This window comes from Melanostigma gelatinosum, assembly GCF_949748355.1.
Source record: "Melanostigma gelatinosum genome assembly, chromosome: 4".
Taxonomy (NCBI): domain Eukaryota; kingdom Metazoa; phylum Chordata; class Actinopteri; order Perciformes; family Zoarcidae; genus Melanostigma; species Melanostigma gelatinosum.
The window spans coordinates 21771407-21791103 of NC_136637.1; the positions used below are offsets into that span (position 1 = coordinate 21771407).

Sequence of the window (19697 nt, forward strand, 5' to 3'; positions counted from 1 at the left end):
CTGTAATCAGCTCTTTGGCTGCAGAATCTCCGCCAAAGTTCTCCTCTCAAACGGGTCATGGAGGAGGAGTGCTCGCGCTGGAAGCGTGAAGTAGTGAAGGCATGACAGGAACATCTCCTTCATCACCTTTCATATAAAGCATACGGCAGGTTGTGTGCTGTCCATTCCATGATTGGTAATTAAACTATGGCGCCTTCATTTAAATTCTGCTGGCGATCATGGCCTGGAGAGCTACAACAACAAATGTCATGTTTCCTCGCCGCCAGCATACACGATACGCAGGCTGACAGAAGTGGTGGTGGTGGCTTACCCTTTCCAAGAGGCAACACTGGTTTTTACCTCCAAATTATAAAAGCATTGGTTGGTAAATTGTGACCAGCTGCACCTGGAACATCGAGGCTTCGTGGCACCAATAATGAATTGGATGTAACCTTTTCTGCAGCTGCACAGGCAAGCCGACAAATTAGTGCATCACAGGCAACGTCATTAGCATTTTCATGGTTTGGAAGGGGAGACGGACAATAATGGTCAACAATTATTGTTTGGGACGGATCCAGCAGGTTTCTCTCAGCTCATCTCAGTAATTCTCTCAATGACTGGGACTAATGCACTGTGGTAATCTGGTCTTCGCTTTCTGTCGTAAACTGATTTCTTAAATATATTGTAAATGAGAGACCCGGTTTGCTTAATTGTGTACACTTGCCTATATAACAGGGTTGTCTTTCATATATCTGCATGTAAAAGACTTTCAGAGTAAGTATCACTGTAACAGCAGAGCAGATGGATGGAAGATGTTTGTATTTGCATGTTCTTGTATGTAAAAAGTAGAATCTTAAATAGTAACAGCCCTACACACCAATGGTCATCTCACACAGGTGTTTTCACTTATCATGCCTGATTAGGCCGCTTCTTAAAGCGCGGTACAGTACATTTAACTCCCCATTCATTTGTTCAAGTATCCGCTTCTGGGAACAAGTTAAGGCCGCTCGGACACAATCTGATTGAAATTGCTCTTCGATGTGCAGCCAGCTTAAAAGATGGGGTGGGATTGACCTCCTATTCAGAAAATATTGATTGTTTTTATTCCTATTTATATCAAAGGATGGCAAAATCAAACAAGCAGTGGAGACAAAGGGATGCTTTTTGGCTGTAGTAAGTGCCGTGACAGTGATAGAAGTTAATGACAATAAATTGATTTGATAAGAAGTCACATAACTTACAACTTGTAGAATGATGTTGTTAGCCATGCTAGTTCCTGCAGTTTGTGTTTACAACCTTAGCCTGGCTATTTCCTGTCCAACTTGCTTTTTGCAACACCACACGAAAAACCAAGGACTCTTTGATTGCACCTTTGGTGGGAGAGTTGTGTGTGAAGGATCTTTACAATCATGTAATCAACTTTCAAAATGGTAGGGGGGTTTGGGAGATGTCTCATTGCAGACCAGCTTTAAGACAGGTTTTACAGAAACCAGGTAATTACAGTCCAAGTAAAAAACATTGTCCAATTTTCTGCCTTACATTGACGTTAACTCTTAAAAAAACTTCAACATCCCTGACATCTGACACTTGAATCACTTCAGTGCATCTATGTCAAGATGCTGTGAATAAATGATGTGCTGCAAGGGAGCACAAACGTGTGCCATCTTCCTAAAACAACACACAGACATGTTGAAAGACATTTGCGCATCAGAGATGTGTCAGCACAGGGGGACTAGGCAAGGATACCCACTCTCTCCCTCACTTTTCACCATTTTCATTGAACCGATAGCTGCAGCTATTCCTCAGAACATCTACATAAAAGGAATTCAAACACTCAACACCCATCACAAGATCAGTCTCTATGCAGATGATATATTGCTCTTCCTACAAAACCCCTACTCATCACTACAGGAAACTATTGAAGTCATGGAAGCATTCTCTAATATCTCCAACTACTCCATTAACTGGAGTAAATCATCCATCCTTCCATTAGATAGTAACAGTTGGGATGGGGCAGCCCATACACCACCTATCCCTTTCTGCACAGGTGCCATCACGTATTTGGGAATACATATTTCACCCAGGCTGTCAGAGCTGTTCACACTCAACTTCACTCCATTACTTAAAACAATAAATGACGACCTCCTCCGCTGGATGAATCTACCATTGTCACTCATGGGCAGAATAGCTACAGTTAAAATGACAATACTTCCTAAAATAAATTACCTATTCACAATGATACCATCTCAACCCACCCACTCCTGGTTCAAGTCGCTTGACTCAATCGTTACTCAATTATACTGGAAAAATAAAACACCAAGAATTAAACTGGCCACTCTACAAAAACCAAAAACACAAGGAGGACTTGAAGCTCCACATTTTTTTCACTACTCTCTAGCAAATAAACTTCAGTACATTCTTAAATGGATCCACCCCAGCCAATCAGACAACACATGGTTAGATATAGAACAGACAGTTTGTAAGGACATTCAGATTTCTGACTTACCATTTTTAAGCCAATCTATCAAACGCCATCCTTGTTTCAATATACTAACAATAGCAGAAACTCTGACAGCCTGGTGGAAATTCCACAAAATCACTAACATCACTTTTGCACCTTCAAATTTTACTCCCATATGGAACAATCCTGATTTTCTAAGTCACAAGACACCTCTAAATCTCCACACATGGTCCGCTAAAGGCATCACTCATCTGAAACACATCTTCAATAACAACACCATGGTTTCATTCCCTCACTTGGTTCAGAAGTACGGCATCAGGAGCAACCAATTTTTGGAATATCTGCAACTCAAATCATCCGTTCAATCCAAACTTAACATTAAGGCCACTAACCTAGAATTACCCCCCTCAACCTCAGAATTAATTAATATCCCCTCTTCAAAAAAGTTAATCTCAAAAATATGTAGAGTAATATCACAGTCTGACAAAACATCATCCATACCATCAAGAAAATGGGAATCAGCCCTATCCATCACTCCTGATGCTGATTTCTGGAACCAAATCTGCAATAACATCTACTTCATGACTAAAAATGCCAATTTACAACTAATACAGTATAAAATACTTCACAGAATTCATTACACCGGGCAAAAAATGTTTCAAATGGGATTCACGTCAGATATCTGTCCACATTGCACTCAAAACAGCCCGGATATCTATGTTCACGCCACCTGGCACTGCACACCAGTTAATCACTTTTGGGAAGAAATAACTGAGTCACTGTCTGTCTTCCTGGGCTGCCTCGTCCCTTTATCCCCTTCACTGTGCTTACTAGGCGACATCTCAACAATACATCTGAGTAAAACAAACCGCAAATTACTCCTTGTGGCCCTAACTATCGCCAAGAAAACGATCCTCATAAACTGGAAATCAAGGAATAACACACACATCGCACACTGGAGAAACTTAATGATAGAATATATTTCAATGGAAAATCTAACCTCATCCATCATATACAATACAACAGAACACCATTCCACCTGGTCATCCTTCACTATGTTTCTACAAACGTGACACCACCCATTCTATTAATATTGAAATATGTATAGTATATATACCGTTATATATATATTTTCTTTGTGTATTTCTTTTACTATTGTTGATTTCTGTTTTGTTTTTCTTGCCGGACAACCAATTGAAACCCACGTACATGCATACATGAACATCCATATGCACACATACTTACCTGTTTTTCATTTTTTATTTTATTTTTTTGGTTTGGTTTTTTAAATTATTATTATTATTATATATATATATATATTTTTTTTTTTCCTCCATCTCAAAAGGCTCAAGGACATTCTCACACACACACACACGCACACATACACACACACTGACTATATGATATTTGCTGGCTTTTATCCCACTGTTCTTGTCATCCTCTTGTTGTTATGTCTATGTATTGTCTTAATATTTTCTTGTGTCTTTCAATAAAAAATGTATATTAAAAAAATAATAAAAAAAGAGATGTGTCAGTATGGGGACACTGGTGTCACCTCTATCAAGCCCAAAAGGACTGAACTTCACTTCATGTTAACATACCAGGGACTCTTGTGTGATGGGAGTTTCATGCTGAGCCTGAACTGTCTTGTCTGTCTGCCCTTACAGCTGGTGAGTGAGCAACAAGAGAGCCGCCCGCTTTTAAGTCCCTCCATCGACGATTTCCTCTGCGAGACCAAGTGTGATGGGGTTTCCCGCCCAGTGACTTCCAACACAGCCGGTACAGTACACTCAATATTCCGTCTGTAAAACTTGAAGCATCAGTGGAGCACATGTGAAATTTAGGTTCAAGAGTGTTTCCCTGAGTATATGGGTACTACTGTACGTTATTTATTAATCACAAGCTTTTCGTCCCAACAATGAATAAACTTAAAATGAACCGGGTCAAAGTAGGTGTTGGGTTAGGGTTAGGTGACTTTAACAGATGCCGCGTAAAAGGGCCATCTTGGTTTCCACATGGGGATGGGACCTTGATCACTGAGCTGTGCCATCTTTTGAATGACGATGATTTGCAGAACCAGATTGCACAGCTGACATGTGTCATCACCACACCGGCCACTGACTGTGCCGATTCAGGCGGGCCAAGTATGGGCGGATGTTGTGGGGACCGCTAAACCTTCTGTCTCCCCAGTGCCTCCTGCCGCTCCCGCTGGCAATGATGGAGGCCTTATGTAATAATTGGTTATGCACCTCGAAATTCCAAAAATGGCCAGATCCTGTCTAATATGTAGTCTTTGTGTGTTATTGTTGATTTATGTGCCATTTAATAAGCAAATCCATGTACAGAAAATCATCAGTGCCGAGTAGTTCTAAAAGAGGAAGAGAGGTTTCCTCCAGCTGCTCTGATTTCCTCCCACAGTCTAAAGACATGCAGGTGAAGAGAATGTGAGGTGTGATTGTTGATCTGTTTTCATACTGTGATGGACTGGCACTGAATGTCACTAAACAGGAATTAGCAAGCAAAGAAAATAAATAATGAATGATAATTACCAGCTCAAATATGCGGATCTACATGAGCCCTACACCATGCTGTGCTCTCTATTGCAGGCAGTTTTACTTTTGTCTGATTTTGAGGTTGAAGGAACTTTTAAAACCCTATCATAAATTATAAAATGGTTTCATGGGTATCTGAGGTTTAGAAACACACTCGTCAAACAATTTGTTTTTTAATTGAATTAATAAAATAATAAACACATATCGGCTGGTTGCCCCTAAGGAATAACACTTCTGTGCCCTTCCCACTTTGTTGAGGGTGTTCATCACTACTTATTTGCCAACAAAGACCGAAACGTATTTCATCAAAAAGAGCCTCTCATCAACACTCCTCTCCTTCAAACTCAATCCCAAAAAATCTTTTCTTTCTTTTGTCAGCTCTTTGCTCCGACAGGCTGGTTCAATATTCACAGGAATACTCTAAAGACATAATGGTTCTCACCTCTGAATTCACTTGAACACAATTGACTGCTTGCGATTTTAGTGATCGATCTCTTCAGTCTTGAAACGTATTGTTAAATTGGAAACATCCAAAAGACCATTAGCAGCGCACGTACCCTGAACAGCGATTGTCTGGTCAAACCGTTTTGTCTTGTAAACGTGAAAGATACATTTTGGAAATGGGATATAGATCATTTGGGTTATTGTATTAAAATAAGTAAACCAAATAATGATTAACTGATTCTAATAGCTAGAGATGATCAAGTCTGCTAGTTGTCATTTCATTTGACAAATTCAACAAGTATTGACCAGAAATGAGAAGCCTCCTTTTGTCTCTTTCTGTCAGAAGTCAAGGACCCACTGTTTCAACCATTACTGTGACTTTTTAACAGGAACCTGCGACTATTAACTGCAGAAAACTTTCTAGAGTGTCTCGTTAACTCAGTAACACTTGTAATACTAATCTAAGAGGTTTGACTCACAAAGGTCAAAGATCAGAATGCATGTCCTTCCCCTTCTCACGACCCCATCATTTTTGTTTTCATCATGTTTTGAAGCTAGAAACCTAAAAACCCGACTAATATGCTCAGCAATCATATTCATTTGCTTGCCATCTATCCATTGGCCACTAGAGCAACTCATTTGATTAATATACAGTATACGAGCATCCCGTTGAAAGATCCAGTTGATGAGGAAAACTTGTGCAATTGTCTTCCCAGCCTCATCATTTAAAGTATAGACTCAAGGGTGCCAAAACATTTTTGACATCATTGCCTTTTTATGAACAGCTTGTGTTTCCTTTTGGTGCCGACGACGCTTCAGGCAACCTTCCCCACGAGTGTGTCTCCCTTGATTTGTAATTGTACTCGCCATCTAAAGAGCATGAGGCATGGAAGACAAGCACACTCTCTAATTACGCAGAGGTTTCAGTCAACGAATGCGCTCAGTTGGTTGTCATGAAACAGCGGCGCGCCAATTATGCAGTCGTGTGTTTGTAGATTGTAGTGAGCTCGCATTGCACAAAGGACACAGCCAGGGTCCTGGGAAATGAGTGAGAAAACTTTGTAGGTTCCTCAAATAACCAATGCATAAAAATGCTGTTTAACTGGGGTTATGAGCCTCTTATAACAACGTTTCCATCCCTTCTGTTTGGTTCACAGTGTTTCTCACTGACATTGGTTCGTAAAATGCACTTCACACAAATTTCCCATAACAATGATATGAGAGGAAACACATCACCGGACATTAGGCTCCTTGTGTGCATTTCACCCTGTTTGCGTTCGTTTTATTTATTTATTTACTTATTTCAGTGGGAAGATATTCACATATGAGGAACTGTCCTCATGCAAAAGGATGCAGTCTGAAAGTCACAGCAAACACTGGCCGCACAAAAGCAGCCGCAGCGAGCCCACTGCTCATTTGACTCGAACTACAACAAGTCAAACTCAGTGGCGGCTGGTGGAAAATGTTCTAGGTAGGGCCATCCCATCAATTTCAGCAAACATCCCAGTATGATTTAATCCAAAAAAAAATGTAAGTATCAAACACGCATTATTACTTGGCAGTTAAATATTTAACATTTATTCCAACACGAAAACAATCAGTAAATAAGACTTATATAATATAATATAACATGTTCATTTATTGAGATGCCCCTATGGACCTTGTTATAGGAGGTAAAGATCAGGAGAAGTAAACATGAAGTGTAATTATGAATACTGATGTTAAATTAAGCTATGATGAGTTTTCACTGTTAATTTAACATCTCTATTACATGTTGATGCCTCCATGACCAAGTTAAGCAGATGAGACTGAGGACAACTATGTAGAAGAAAAGATGTTCAATTTGTCTAATATGTAGCTTGACAGAGTTCTCATGTGTGTCCTGGTGTTCTCATGTTTCCTTACCTCCTCATCCCTCACTCCCGTAACTGTCCGTGCTGGATCCGTCCCCGTTGTTTTAAAAAGCTAAATAAATGATTAGCATGACATCATCCAGCTAGCCAAACCTGTCTGGTGTACAGCTGGTAGAGAAGCTTCGCATGTACTGCTTCCCTTTTCCGCGAGTCTGCTGTCTGATTGTGAGGTCAGGCTGATCTGATATCAGCTCTTTGGCTGCAGAATCTCCGCCAAAGTTCTCCTCTCAAACGGGTCTTGGAGGAGGAGTGCTCGCGCTGGCCTGTAGAGACTTCTCCTGACGAGAACACGCAGCGAGGGGGGCCTGATCGTTCTGGCCCACAGCTGAATCTATTTGAGGGCGCTGATTGGCTAAATTGTATGTCACTCATTTATATCTTGAATCAGCAATTGGCTAAACTGCTTCATAGAGCCGTCTCTTTTGGGCCAAAACGATCAGGCCCCCCAAGCTGCGCGTTCTCAGAGTGTCGTGCACACAGACAGAGAGACGAGCAGAGAGCACACAGGCGGAGAGCACACAGGCTGAGAGGACGAGCAGAGAGCACACAGGCAGAGAGGACGAGCAGGAAAAGCATATATTTTGCGCAGATATCATATTTTACACACATTACTGAGTACATTCCATAGTTCAAAAACACAAATATTGACAATTTATATAATTTATGATTATTATAATTTTTTTTTTTTTTTTTTTTTTTTGTGTGGCTCATGGTGGGGCAGCCGCCACTGGTCAAACTACTAATACAGAAAATATTCAATGAACAAGATGTGAAAGAAAAGTGATAAGGAATTGATTTACAATCAAATTTAAATCGAAAAAAAAATGTTTAAATGAGAAAGCTTACATTCTGCATTACCTGAGGTTTTGAATTCATCACAATAATTACTCAAGCCAAACATTCTTCTCTTTTTTATTGAAACTGGCCATCACCTCAGAGTCTGCAGTCATGAAGACGACGTCACAGACAAAAGTTTAGCTCTTTGACAGAAGGCTCTGTCCTTTGCCGCTCGAACAACCTGCGATTGAATTACTTAATTGACCAAACTGGAGCTCCTCAAGAGGCTGCCTTATCCTTATCAGACTGTGCAGTGACCTGGAGGATGTCCACCCGGCGGGAAATACCGTGACAGCTTAAGTACCTTTAACAGCTCAACTCGCAGTGTCAGAAAATGTGTGGATCAAAATCAAAGCTTCAAGCAGGACAATGAAAACCCGTCATTCTATCTTATTGTGAAGAGAAAGGAAAGTTTTCAAGATATAATACATGCTGAAGAATCGCAAAACATCCAAACACAATGATCGCAGAATTATCTAATATTGAAGAACAAAAATCACCCAGATGACTTTCATTCAGAAATTCCTCACTCCCTACACCCTTTCCTCCGGCGCACTTGCGTGGACCACGTCCATCTTTGAACTCGGCCTTCATTTTGATCTCAACTTCACACTGTAACGTTTCGTGCCTGCATCTTGTACGGTTGTGACGCCATCAAGTCGACAAAATCAGTCCACAGACATATTAAACACCTGTGTGGTACTTCCCACTACAACAAGTTCCTCCAGGACACGTTTTGACACAAACATAGGGTTTGTGTCAGACTCACAGGGTGCATACAATACTGTTAGCACAGCTGGTTAACTAAACTACTGTCATGTACCTCACAGTTCTATCTTCAACACTGGACCTGCTGGATCTCAGTGAACCCGGCGAAAGGAGGACCAGCAAGGACAAAAGGAGCCCTCTGTCTTCCCGGGGCAACAGGCAGAAGAACAACTCTCACAGGAAGAAGACGGATGAGACAGAGCTGATCCAGGTGGAAGTTGAACAGACAGGACAAAGCATGAGGACCCCAGAGAGGGCATCAGTAGACTCAGGTAGAGACGGATCGTACACGTTGGATACTTCACAATCGTTTAGAGACGCCAAAAGTATACACATTCCTAACGTGCAATTTATGGGCAAAAGAAAGTCCATCTTTTGGGAGAATGATGCAGACCAACCATCAGTTACTTGGTACCACTTAAAAAATGCATACACTTGAGTGGATGGCCTGCATTTACGGCTAAGTATTGTACTGACTGACTTATGTGTCTTTACCACCAAGAATTTAAATCCGTCACTGTTCAGTATACTGATAGCTTAGCACACAGCACACAGCATGCAGCAGTGCCTTAGGCGTACAGTGAGGGATTTATGCTAAATCTAACTCTAACTCTATAACTTGCGATGGAATCACCAGTCGCGATGTCAAAAACAGCCCTGGGGAATATCAGACCCACATTTTTCCATGATGACTCATAAACAGACTCACATGGTGAAAACAAAAGTTTCATTGTCACAGCTGGTAAAACTTAAATCCTTGCACACATTCTTTAACTTGCTAGCAACAACCTCACTCAGTTTCTCAAAAGCGATAGATCTCCCACCACACCCATAAATAACCCAACAACCCAGACTCCCATCAACCCCTGTGGAACCGACCTCGCACACGTTGAAGATAGGGCAAAGACGGAGCAAGCCAATTTACTGTAATGAAAGGGATCATCTTATAAGACATTAAGAGGAAACGGCCAATTACTTTCCTATTTGCCAGTTGAAAAGGTTAGTCTTCAATGAGAACTAATTATGTAGACTGTGTCAGACTACAGTGTGGTGAATAATTCATTGGGGGTGAGGATTGATTATAACTCTGCCGTCATTGAAGCAAAACTTTACGTCTGTTCCAATTGTGGGCATATGTTTTTCATTTAGACACCCACAGCACTAAGAGTCTGTTTTTAGCTCACTGTTCCATCAGAAAGACTCCATTAGTGGTTGTAATCCGGTGTCAAAAGGTTTGCTTTTTAACTAATGGAAAACATTATTATTTCATTTTTGAAATTAGTGTTAATGCTTAATGACGAAATTGAAATGTACTTTTTTTCCTTTTTCACAAAGCTAAAAACACATTAGCATTTGCCCAGATTAACAGACAATAGACTGAGGTTAGCTTTAGATTCAGAGTGACTTTTTGTTGTTTGTGACAACAAATGAACTGCCTCTGTTGCCAATTAAGTGTTTTGTGATTTTATTATTGTATTATTCTTCATTACTTTATTACTGTCACAAGGTACCATTGGTTCAACGTTGGATAAATGGGAAGAGCTGAACATCAACCCTGAGAGGAATGGCAACAGAAAATGGAAGTTGGAGAGACGGCGTTCTTCTAAAACTTCATCCAACGAATTTCTGTGGTCGGTATTCTGCTGAGCAGGCATTATGTGCGCTATCTGCCAAGCTCCAAACGGTAGACAGAGACCAGCTGGTGAACATTGTGGAGTATTTAACAGCTTAAGAATCTGATGTTTCACTGGGGAATTGTATTGAAATGTGTTGAGAAACATAGTTCTAAATTAGGCTTCTGTTCCTCCATGTCCACTAGATTAGCAACAGCTTCCCAACATACTATACTTAATTATTGCAGGTTTAAGGAAGTGTTTAAGTTGCCTATCCTTAACCAAACCATAGTTAATTTGCCATAACCACATAAACATTTCCTCTAACGTAGCAGCCATGCACAGATATTGTAGAAATTAAAAAAGCATTGGCACTGAACATCATCATGACTTTTGTGGAATGGTCCAACATAAGAGAAATCTTATGAGCGTACCCTTGAGATACTGCATGTCCCATGAGTATCAGAAGCGTTGTATTCATATCAAGTGTGTCTGTAAACCACCTGTTTCTCTTCTACTTTAGGTCCATAGACTGTAAAACCCAAATCGAGCCGTTGAACAAGAACTCCTTGGAAGCAAATACCAAAGTGGATCCAGATTCTGCTTTAGCATCTCAAGTAAGTGCTCTGTAAGACAGCAGCGGTCAGTAGTCCTCATTATCGTCTGCACTTGAGATCAGCATCCTTGTGAAGTGAGAAAGCTTCACACTTCTCAAATATATTGTTTCTGACTGATGGTTAAACCCTCATAATGACTTCGTGCAATTATGAATTTAACTTTTTTATTCAGCAACTGCATGCCAATGCATGATAACGTACCCTTAACGTTGAAGTTTGTTTCCAGTGAGTCACCCTGTTGAGTAATTGTTTGCCCATCCTTTTTTCCTAACACCTACAATTCTTCCATTTCAGCTCAACAGGCAGTATATTAGTGGAAGACATGTAAGCCTCCCTATGCATCCTTTCATATGCTATTGAAAGAGTTATACATTTGCACCGTGAAAAAAAGCATCACCATCTCAGAGAATCTGACTTAAAAACCCCCAAAAAGGAGATTATTGAAGCCAGAAGGCAGCCTTGAGAAATCCAGACACATTGTCGGCCTTCAGATTGTTTCTTTGTGGTGCGACAAGGTCCAAATGTCAAGCGCTTGCCTCCTCAGTCTCTGTGTAGGTTTGCATAACGGATACTTGTTTCCAGACGCCATTATTAAGAACCTATGAATTACTCAGCCTTACTCCGAGCCCATTAGTGTTGATCTCACCAAGCTAGCTTAACACCTTCTCAGCACTCTGATAAATAATAGATCTGGGATTAAAGATAACTGACCGAGACGGAGGGAAGTTATTGGCAAACAAACTCGCTCAATTTGTTTTGCGCGGGAGTTGCACAATAGCAGACAGAGATACTGTAAAGAGTGGTTTTAGTTTCATGCATGCAAGGAAGGAAAACTTGTGTTGCGTGACATATACTACAGCCTATGGCCCACTGATGAAAGTATTGCAATAATTATATATTTGCAGTATTATGAACTGGGTGACTGTGGCGACATTCCTGGAAAGAAAATGTTGTAGTACCGTTTTCCTCCATTGTATACATACAATAAATGGAACTATGCACACAATTCAGAAGTGACGGTAGTATGGAGTTTCAGACACATCCCAAGACTCCAGACTGCTAAGCTCAACGCACAATGTTATCACTCAAATATAATTTATAAATCATCCAGGACTGAAATATTAAGGATTGCCACTTTAAATGAAAATAAAAACTGTAGTCCTGATAGAAGCTCTTTTCGTTTCTGAAACACTGGCACCAGAGCCTGACATCAGCTGCCAATATGTTCCTGATTCTTTTCTGGTATTAAACTATGGCTGGACTGGAAATCTCTTGTCAGGATGCCAAAGGATGCCAGACTTCAGGGGGATTTAAGATAAATAAATAAATACAACCAAAATGTGATAAGAGTGTTTTTGGGTGGAGTTTACCAATCATACAAGAGCAAAGAGCTTTCTACATGTGGTAAGATGTTTTACAGTGAATAAAAAAATAGATATGGTTACCTACAATGAATGGATGAGGCAATTTACTGTCTGTTAATACTGAGATTATGTAACCTTAATTAATCTTGCACAATGGAAGTCTGTAGAGATGGAAATTGTTACAGGTACTGGCTGGCCCATTCTGAGGGAAGCTGCTGACACGGAGGAATGAATTCCTCAGTCTCTGTTGTGGATTTGCTAACCCTGGTACAAGTACAGTCACTGCTACAGAAGATCTAGCGCCATATCACATCTGAGCATTACAGGCTATCTCAAAATCCTTTACCCTTCAGTTCAATGTGTAGGTGTAATGTGGAATCATGTAAAACTACACCGCACTCAAAACGCAAAACCACATGCGTGTAATTTTCATTTTCACGCCAGAGCAATGCTTTCTTCATCTGCAAGTTTGTAACTGAGAGGCTATCAACAAAGTTCAGACATTGCATGTGCAGGTGCACGGAAAAAGGGAGTGAAATTGCGAGAGGCTGGATGAGAAGCATGGCATTCAGATGAGGGGTGGGACGAGATGCTGACAGTAGTGATTCTGCTGGCCTTCCTAAGCATGTCAGAGGCTTTGTCGAGGCAGGGATATTTACTCGTCCCTGAGAAAGCAGAGACGGCTGACCCTGCACACACTCTCCCTGCCTGTCTCTCCCTCTGGCTGATTGGTGGTGTGAGTGATGTGCAGTGCTGCTATGTGGATGTGTGTGTGTGTGTGTGTGTGTAATATATTTTGTCTGGGAATATATGCATTATGAAACGTGTGTGTGTGACAGGCTCGCCTAGCCAAGGAGCCGCGGTGGGGCAGTGCCCTCCTGTCCAGACATCAGTCCCTGGAGGAGGAGTTTGAGCGAGCGAAGGCAGCTGTTGAGGTAAGCAGAGTGCTGCTTAGTGCATCTCACATCTGTCACTGGTCAAAAGAGAACCATTTCCACCGCTGTCTGAAAGGTGCAATGTGTGAGATCGTTGCTGATTTTTTTTTTTAAACGTTAAAAAAATGAACTTGAAGATCCAGGGTCCGTGTACGATTTAATAGTTTGTTTATTAGTTTAAATCCTAAATGGCAGAAACGTGAAGAAGCCTACTTCACTTAGAGGAGGGCGGGTGTTAGCTCCGAGAGACAGGCCTTCAGTTAGCAGTCGACGGTTAGCTGTAGCATCTAAAATTCAGCATCGCAATTCTGTCAACTTTAAGCAAAGAAGCCTTTTTATCAGTATCACACTTCCAACATCATTTCCCATGTAGCCTCATAATCGTTCCTGCAATTTGAATGAATCTACCTGAGGTCCTGTGGAGCTGACTTCCATTCGACTCCCTCAGTCCTTTTGTCTCCTTGTCAAAAGATCACTATACTGTGCTTCATGCAATGTATTCGCCCCTGCGGTGATAGCTGACAGTTTAATAGTCCATGATAAATTCACACACGCAGACATATCAGATACCACAGGGGATGGCGAAGTTACAGTAATTAGATATGGCTTGATTCTTCATAGGACTGTGTACCGACACACTCCACGTATGGAGTCTGCCTGACGCGCTCGTGCTATCAGGGATGTGATAGAGTTTGCCATGACAACATGGAAAATGACTCCTACATATCTGAGAAAGAAAAAGCTTTTGTTTGAAGCTCAAAGCACTTTCATCACCTTTTGCTCTTCGGTGTTATTGCACATTATTACGTTTTTCCTCAGTTTTCCTTCAGCTGAACGGTTACATCACATTGGCCCAACATCAGCTACCCGAGTGACGAAACGAGCAGAGTGTCTGTCCTGTACAGAAGTTTAGATAACCACGAAAGTTTTGTTTTTTACTTTTGCAATAAAGCCACTCTGCCACTAAATGGACATCTCCTTTCTCAGAAAATGGGAGTGAACCCTGCATCTATTGAGTTACTTCAGCTTTACTGAGAGCTACAGCAGACTATTGCACACTGAGCTATGTGTAATGGTGAATAAATAATAGAGTAGGGGCAAGAAGACGGTGAGAAAGTGAGAGGAGCAGCAGCAGATAAGTGGACCGCCCGCTTGGGGATCCCTTCCCAAAGTTCGCAATGATGTCACATCTTGTATAAGCCGTGATCTACATCCTCCAAAATAATTGCAGAGTTTGAGCACAAGCGTCAGCCATGAGGCCAGGTGAGTGATGAGATTCTGAGATGCTCCTGGACAAGCGTCTGAGCATGGAGCATCGATCGGAAACAGTGTCTCTCGGCTTCGATCGAGCGGCCTGAGTGCAGGCCTCCACTCGAGAGGAGCTCTGAAGCAAGTGGCCAGCCATTTTGGCTTCAACCGCCAATGTCAAAGCCCACAATTAGATCATTTCCATTTTAGTAGCTGTGAATATGCAGCAGAGCAGTGGGTGGCTCATGAACATTAAAAGGCCGGCCTCTGGAGATGAGGAGAGCTTTTCCTATTTTTTTCGGCTGCTCCATGCCACTGGTAAATAATGAGATTTTCTGTCGTGTAAGTCCCATGGGCCAAGTAGATAAGTAAACCTTATTCATGTGCTTGACTTCCTCCAAGGGTTGAGTCTCAAGTTAACACAACTCAAACTGACGTAAAGAGAGAAGGTTAGAGTTCACTGGAGAAGCGCTCACACACGGAGACTTAAGATCAAATATAGTTCGTGAACGTCTCACGGCGGTGTCTGATTTTGGCAGCAAAGCACTCACTCCAGGAATTGCAAAACAATGTTAACGCAATAAATGAACAGACATTCAAACATCCTTTAATATTTTCCAATTAAACAAATTCTAATTTCAGTTGTACAAACACTGAGAAAGCGGAAAAATGACTTTACTTGCCTGAAATAGCGTGCTTTAGTTGCCAAAAGCTTCAAAGCCTATAGACACAGAACACACGGGATGAAGCTTTATGTTGCACGTTAAACATTGTTTGCTTGGGAACAATTGAATATGTTGCTTAATATGGGTGAACGGTCCTTTTGAATGCTGTTTACGATGATCTGTGTGTTTTTACGATCATCGTGTGTTCGTTTTCCCAGTCAGGGTACAATAAAGTATGACGCAATTGTTTTGTACCACTTTCTATTTTAGGACCATCCCTTGCTGTATTTTTGCTGACCGACAGTAGACAGAATTATCAAGTTCTGCAAATTACCTTCCTGGCAGCGTACATTTATTTTCACTGTATTTATTATCTCAGTCAAGCTGACTAAGACACACTAATTGGATTCTAATGGCAAAATATAAATATGCCTTTTCTTAATGTGGGTGACGCCAACAGCCGAGGGTATGTGTAACCTTCAACATGATTATCTTTTCAATAATGTATTCATGAAGTAGCTAATGAATCCCCCACCCACCAACCCACAGTTCATTTCCAAACATTGGTGACATATATGGCGGCAGGAAGCATTCTGGATGCAATCCATTTCACGGAACACTTCATCAGAGCTGCTGAAATTAGAGTCACAGCTATGGGCTCGCTCCTGTGATACACAGGATATAAATTACCTCGCCGTATCTTTGTCTCGTTCCACATCATCAAACTGCCAGTGTTAAAAGCGCCCTTCACAGCATTATTAAGATACGACTAGATTTCTTGTCAATTAAAAAAAAACACGTACGCATATTTTCTCCATTTTAAAACAATTAGATGTCACCCGTGGTGCAATTAGGGAGGCGAAAAAGTTACACACCAGATGGGATTTCACAATGCAGACAGCCGATTGTCTATGAGACGCAAATAACGAGATGATGGACTGAGGCACAGCGTAAACACAGGTCCACACAGCGATCGAGAAATAATAAGACTAGATGATGTAAACGAGCATAATAGCTGTAGCATGAGAACCATTCACATGAGAATAAAGCTGAGGACTGCTGTGCAGTGATTTAGCTCAGGGCTGACAGGTGGACCAGTCGGTCACATGGCATCCACACACATCTATTACAAAGGAACAGGGATGCAAAGTAATCTCAACTTGATCTTACTTTATACTTCCACTTTGCTACATCTCAAAGGGAAATATTGTACTCCACTAAGTGTACTTAGTTCAGAAACATATGAGCAGTTTATAAATCACGATGTAATGTTACAGGTTAAACTAACAGTGAATAAAGTAGTTTAAAAATAGCTCCATCTTGACAAGGTACATCACAAAAATGCTGCAAGCACACGAGTGAATTTAAGTGTCCTGTCATCTCATGGACACCTTCACAATACATCAATGTTTACAGGACAACAGAGAACAGCTGGTCTGCTCACAAATCAATCTTATAATAAAAAGGCAACAACAAGGCTCATACACCCCTTATTGATACAGTATAAGGTGTTCTTCCTTAATGTGCATCCACGAAATAAACTGTCAATTTGAAGCTCTCTTTTTTTAAACAACCATCTGGTGGTTTAAACAACCACCAGATGATGCGTCATCCATATCCAGCGACTCGCTTGTATTCTACATATCATGAGACATAAAGTCTACAGTATAAACGTACATTTTTATTTCTCCCAGATGACACGTGAAAGGATTTGACTTTCAATATAATGATGTAGTATACCGGCTCAAATAAGATCAAATGCTTTTTCAAAAGCAATAAAGCATCTCACTGAGACAAAATTTCATGCTATTCATGTGCGTTGGATGAATTAATATTGCCTGCAAGTAAATAAATGAAAGATAACATTTTTACCATCAAAACCTAATAAAACCACTTTGAACACATATGTATCTCAATAAATAAGTGAACTTATGAGGCTTCAGAGGAGAAAAACACTGTTTCAACATGCAAACCTCGAAATCCAAGTTCCAGCCCTACCGCTGCCTCCATTCATGTAGTTCCTCCACCTCAGGAACTCTGATAGCACACTTCCAGACAGCGCAGACAGCAGCGACTCCCCTTCGGGCAATTTGTCTGAGAGTCAGCAGCCTGCAATTACCTGCCATCTCCCACCATCAGGAGCCACACTATGGCCTCCATGTCAATCACAAGTCTCTGAAATGTGGCGATGAGAAGACCTTTGACACACACACACACACACATATTCATACCGTAGATCTTTCTGACCCTGCACTCCTCTACAGTTTCACTACACACACACACGTACATTTACTGGACACAGTGCGGACGTGTACGGATGACTTTCTGGCTAAAGAGGACTCCATTAGTCACAGGAGGCTGTTCTGCTCTGTTTGGCGTGACGGTAACGTCGTCCGTGGTGACGATGCTGTACGCCGGCGAAAAGCCCTGGTGTGTTTTATATGTGGTGAGCACTGCACCAGACTCACTGTAAAAAGTAGCCATTTAAATGCTACATTGCTTGTCAGCAACCAATCATATGGTAACTTGGGAGGCAATTTGAGCCAATTAATATGGCATACATGGAACACACGAGTCATAGTTTTGAATAAAAACTAGACTCCTGGCATTTGCTCCTGGTGTTCCTCACCACTGTTTTAGAAAAAGGAAATAAGAGTTACAAGCGAACCAGTTTTAAAGTTTAAACGCATAAAATAATCCTCTCGCTATCACTACGATTCATGATGGTTCTAATTTTAGCAGTACACCTGAGATGAAAAGAAACAAACATGGCTGAACAAGTTTTTAGCATTTCTTTCAAAACTATAACTGACAGAGGCGAATCAGACTCCTCTGGTTTCTTTCTGTTTACCTAAGCAAGAACCAAGAACAGGTTGAATCTGGCAGCAAACAAAACAAGGAGTCATATCTAAATGAAAAAAATAATACATGTTGTTCTATATTTAATACGTCACATGGTTATTAATATTTGCTAAGATGAAATTGTATGTGTTATAGACGTGAGAAGTTAATCGGAGCGTCATCGGCAAAACAATGAAAGTACATTTTTATGTTGCATGATTAAATGAACTAAAAACAGCACCGCCACTGTGATCGTTGATGTGTTTTCAAAACCATATGTTGATTTTCAACTTTCATATCATGAGTGCAAAGGAGTTCAAATCGAAGCAATAATCTGGTACGTCGTCATACTTTTCACAAGGTCTTAGTATTTGTACAGAAACAACTTAACCTTCAGTTTGAATATGGAAATTAGAGTTTTTCCACAACACTTGTCTTGCACCATCACAATTAACAAACTCTGGGTTTTGCGGCAAAGTAGAAGTGAACAATATCTTCACTGTTCTTAAGTTATGAAATAAGGCAAACTCATCATCCAAACAGCTTTACTGTGATGACAGCTGTTGATTGTTCTGGTGTCAGTTTATTATGTAAATGTTCATTTGTATTTTTTTAAATAATTACTGGTTCAAATCTTGTGTATTGATTTTCTGTGGTGGGGCCGGACATTTGTTTGTAAGTGCGAATAGCTCCGACTCGACATGGAAATGTGATGAGTCATCACGGGTGGAGGTGCATATGTGGCAGCTAGTGAGCCGGACAGACGTGACATTTCCGACAGTAATTACAGAAGCTGTTATTCTACTGTGCACTAATCACTCATTCCCTCCTTTTCTCCTCTCCCTCCCTCTCCCCCTCCCTCATCTATCCATCCGGCTTCCTCCCACTGTGCCCCCCCCCCCCTCTCTCTCTCTACGATGGCTGTAGTCAGACACCGAATTCTGGGATAAGATGCAGGCGGAGTGGGAAGAGCTCGCTCGGAGGAACTGGCTGACTGAAAACGAGCAGGCACAGATTCCCTCCTCTGTGTCTCCACATGAGAAGGTCACTATCATTACAGCGTGTGCAGAACTGTGTCCTGATGTCACTGATGTTGAGATGTACAGTGCTGGCAGCCTCTGGCTCTCTGAGCCAACAATGTCTTGAGCGTAACTGTAAAATGAGTTACCCAGCACTTGGAAAAAAGTAATAAAGTATGTTTACTGTACTTTAGAAACACACTTTGTGTAGAAAATACACCTAAATCATGCATAACTCCCAAAGTGGGACATCAAAGGAGAGAGCAACACAATTACCCTGATTTGCCTTTCCACCCAAAATTGAAAGGAATAGTTCAACATTTAGGGAAATTCACGTATTCCCTTTCTTGCAGAGAGTTGGATGATAAGATGAATATCATCTACGTCTGTATCACTGAGCTCGAACCAGGAAGTGATTGATCTAGCTTAGCATAACGACAG

The 19697-nt window shown here is 41.1% G+C and overlaps 1 protein-coding gene across 1 annotated transcript in view; it reads left to right on the forward strand.

Annotated features, from left to right (window-relative positions):
• Positions 1-19697, forward strand: part of pex5la (peroxisomal biogenesis factor 5-like a) — a gene marked incomplete at both ends in the record, with an annotated part of 73830 nt that overhangs the window by 41661 nt on the left and 12472 nt on the right. The window contains 7 exons of the mRNA XM_079266990.1: positions 4108-4219; positions 9017-9226; positions 10462-10585; positions 11091-11184; positions 11479-11508; positions 13388-13483; positions 19165-19281. Of these exons, the coding sequence (XP_079123116.1) occupies positions 4108-4219; positions 9017-9226; positions 10462-10585; positions 11091-11184; positions 11479-11508; positions 13388-13483; positions 19165-19281 (783 nt within the window). The remainder of the gene's footprint in view (positions 1-4107; positions 4220-9016; positions 9227-10461; positions 10586-11090; positions 11185-11478; positions 11509-13387; positions 13484-19164; positions 19282-19697) is intronic.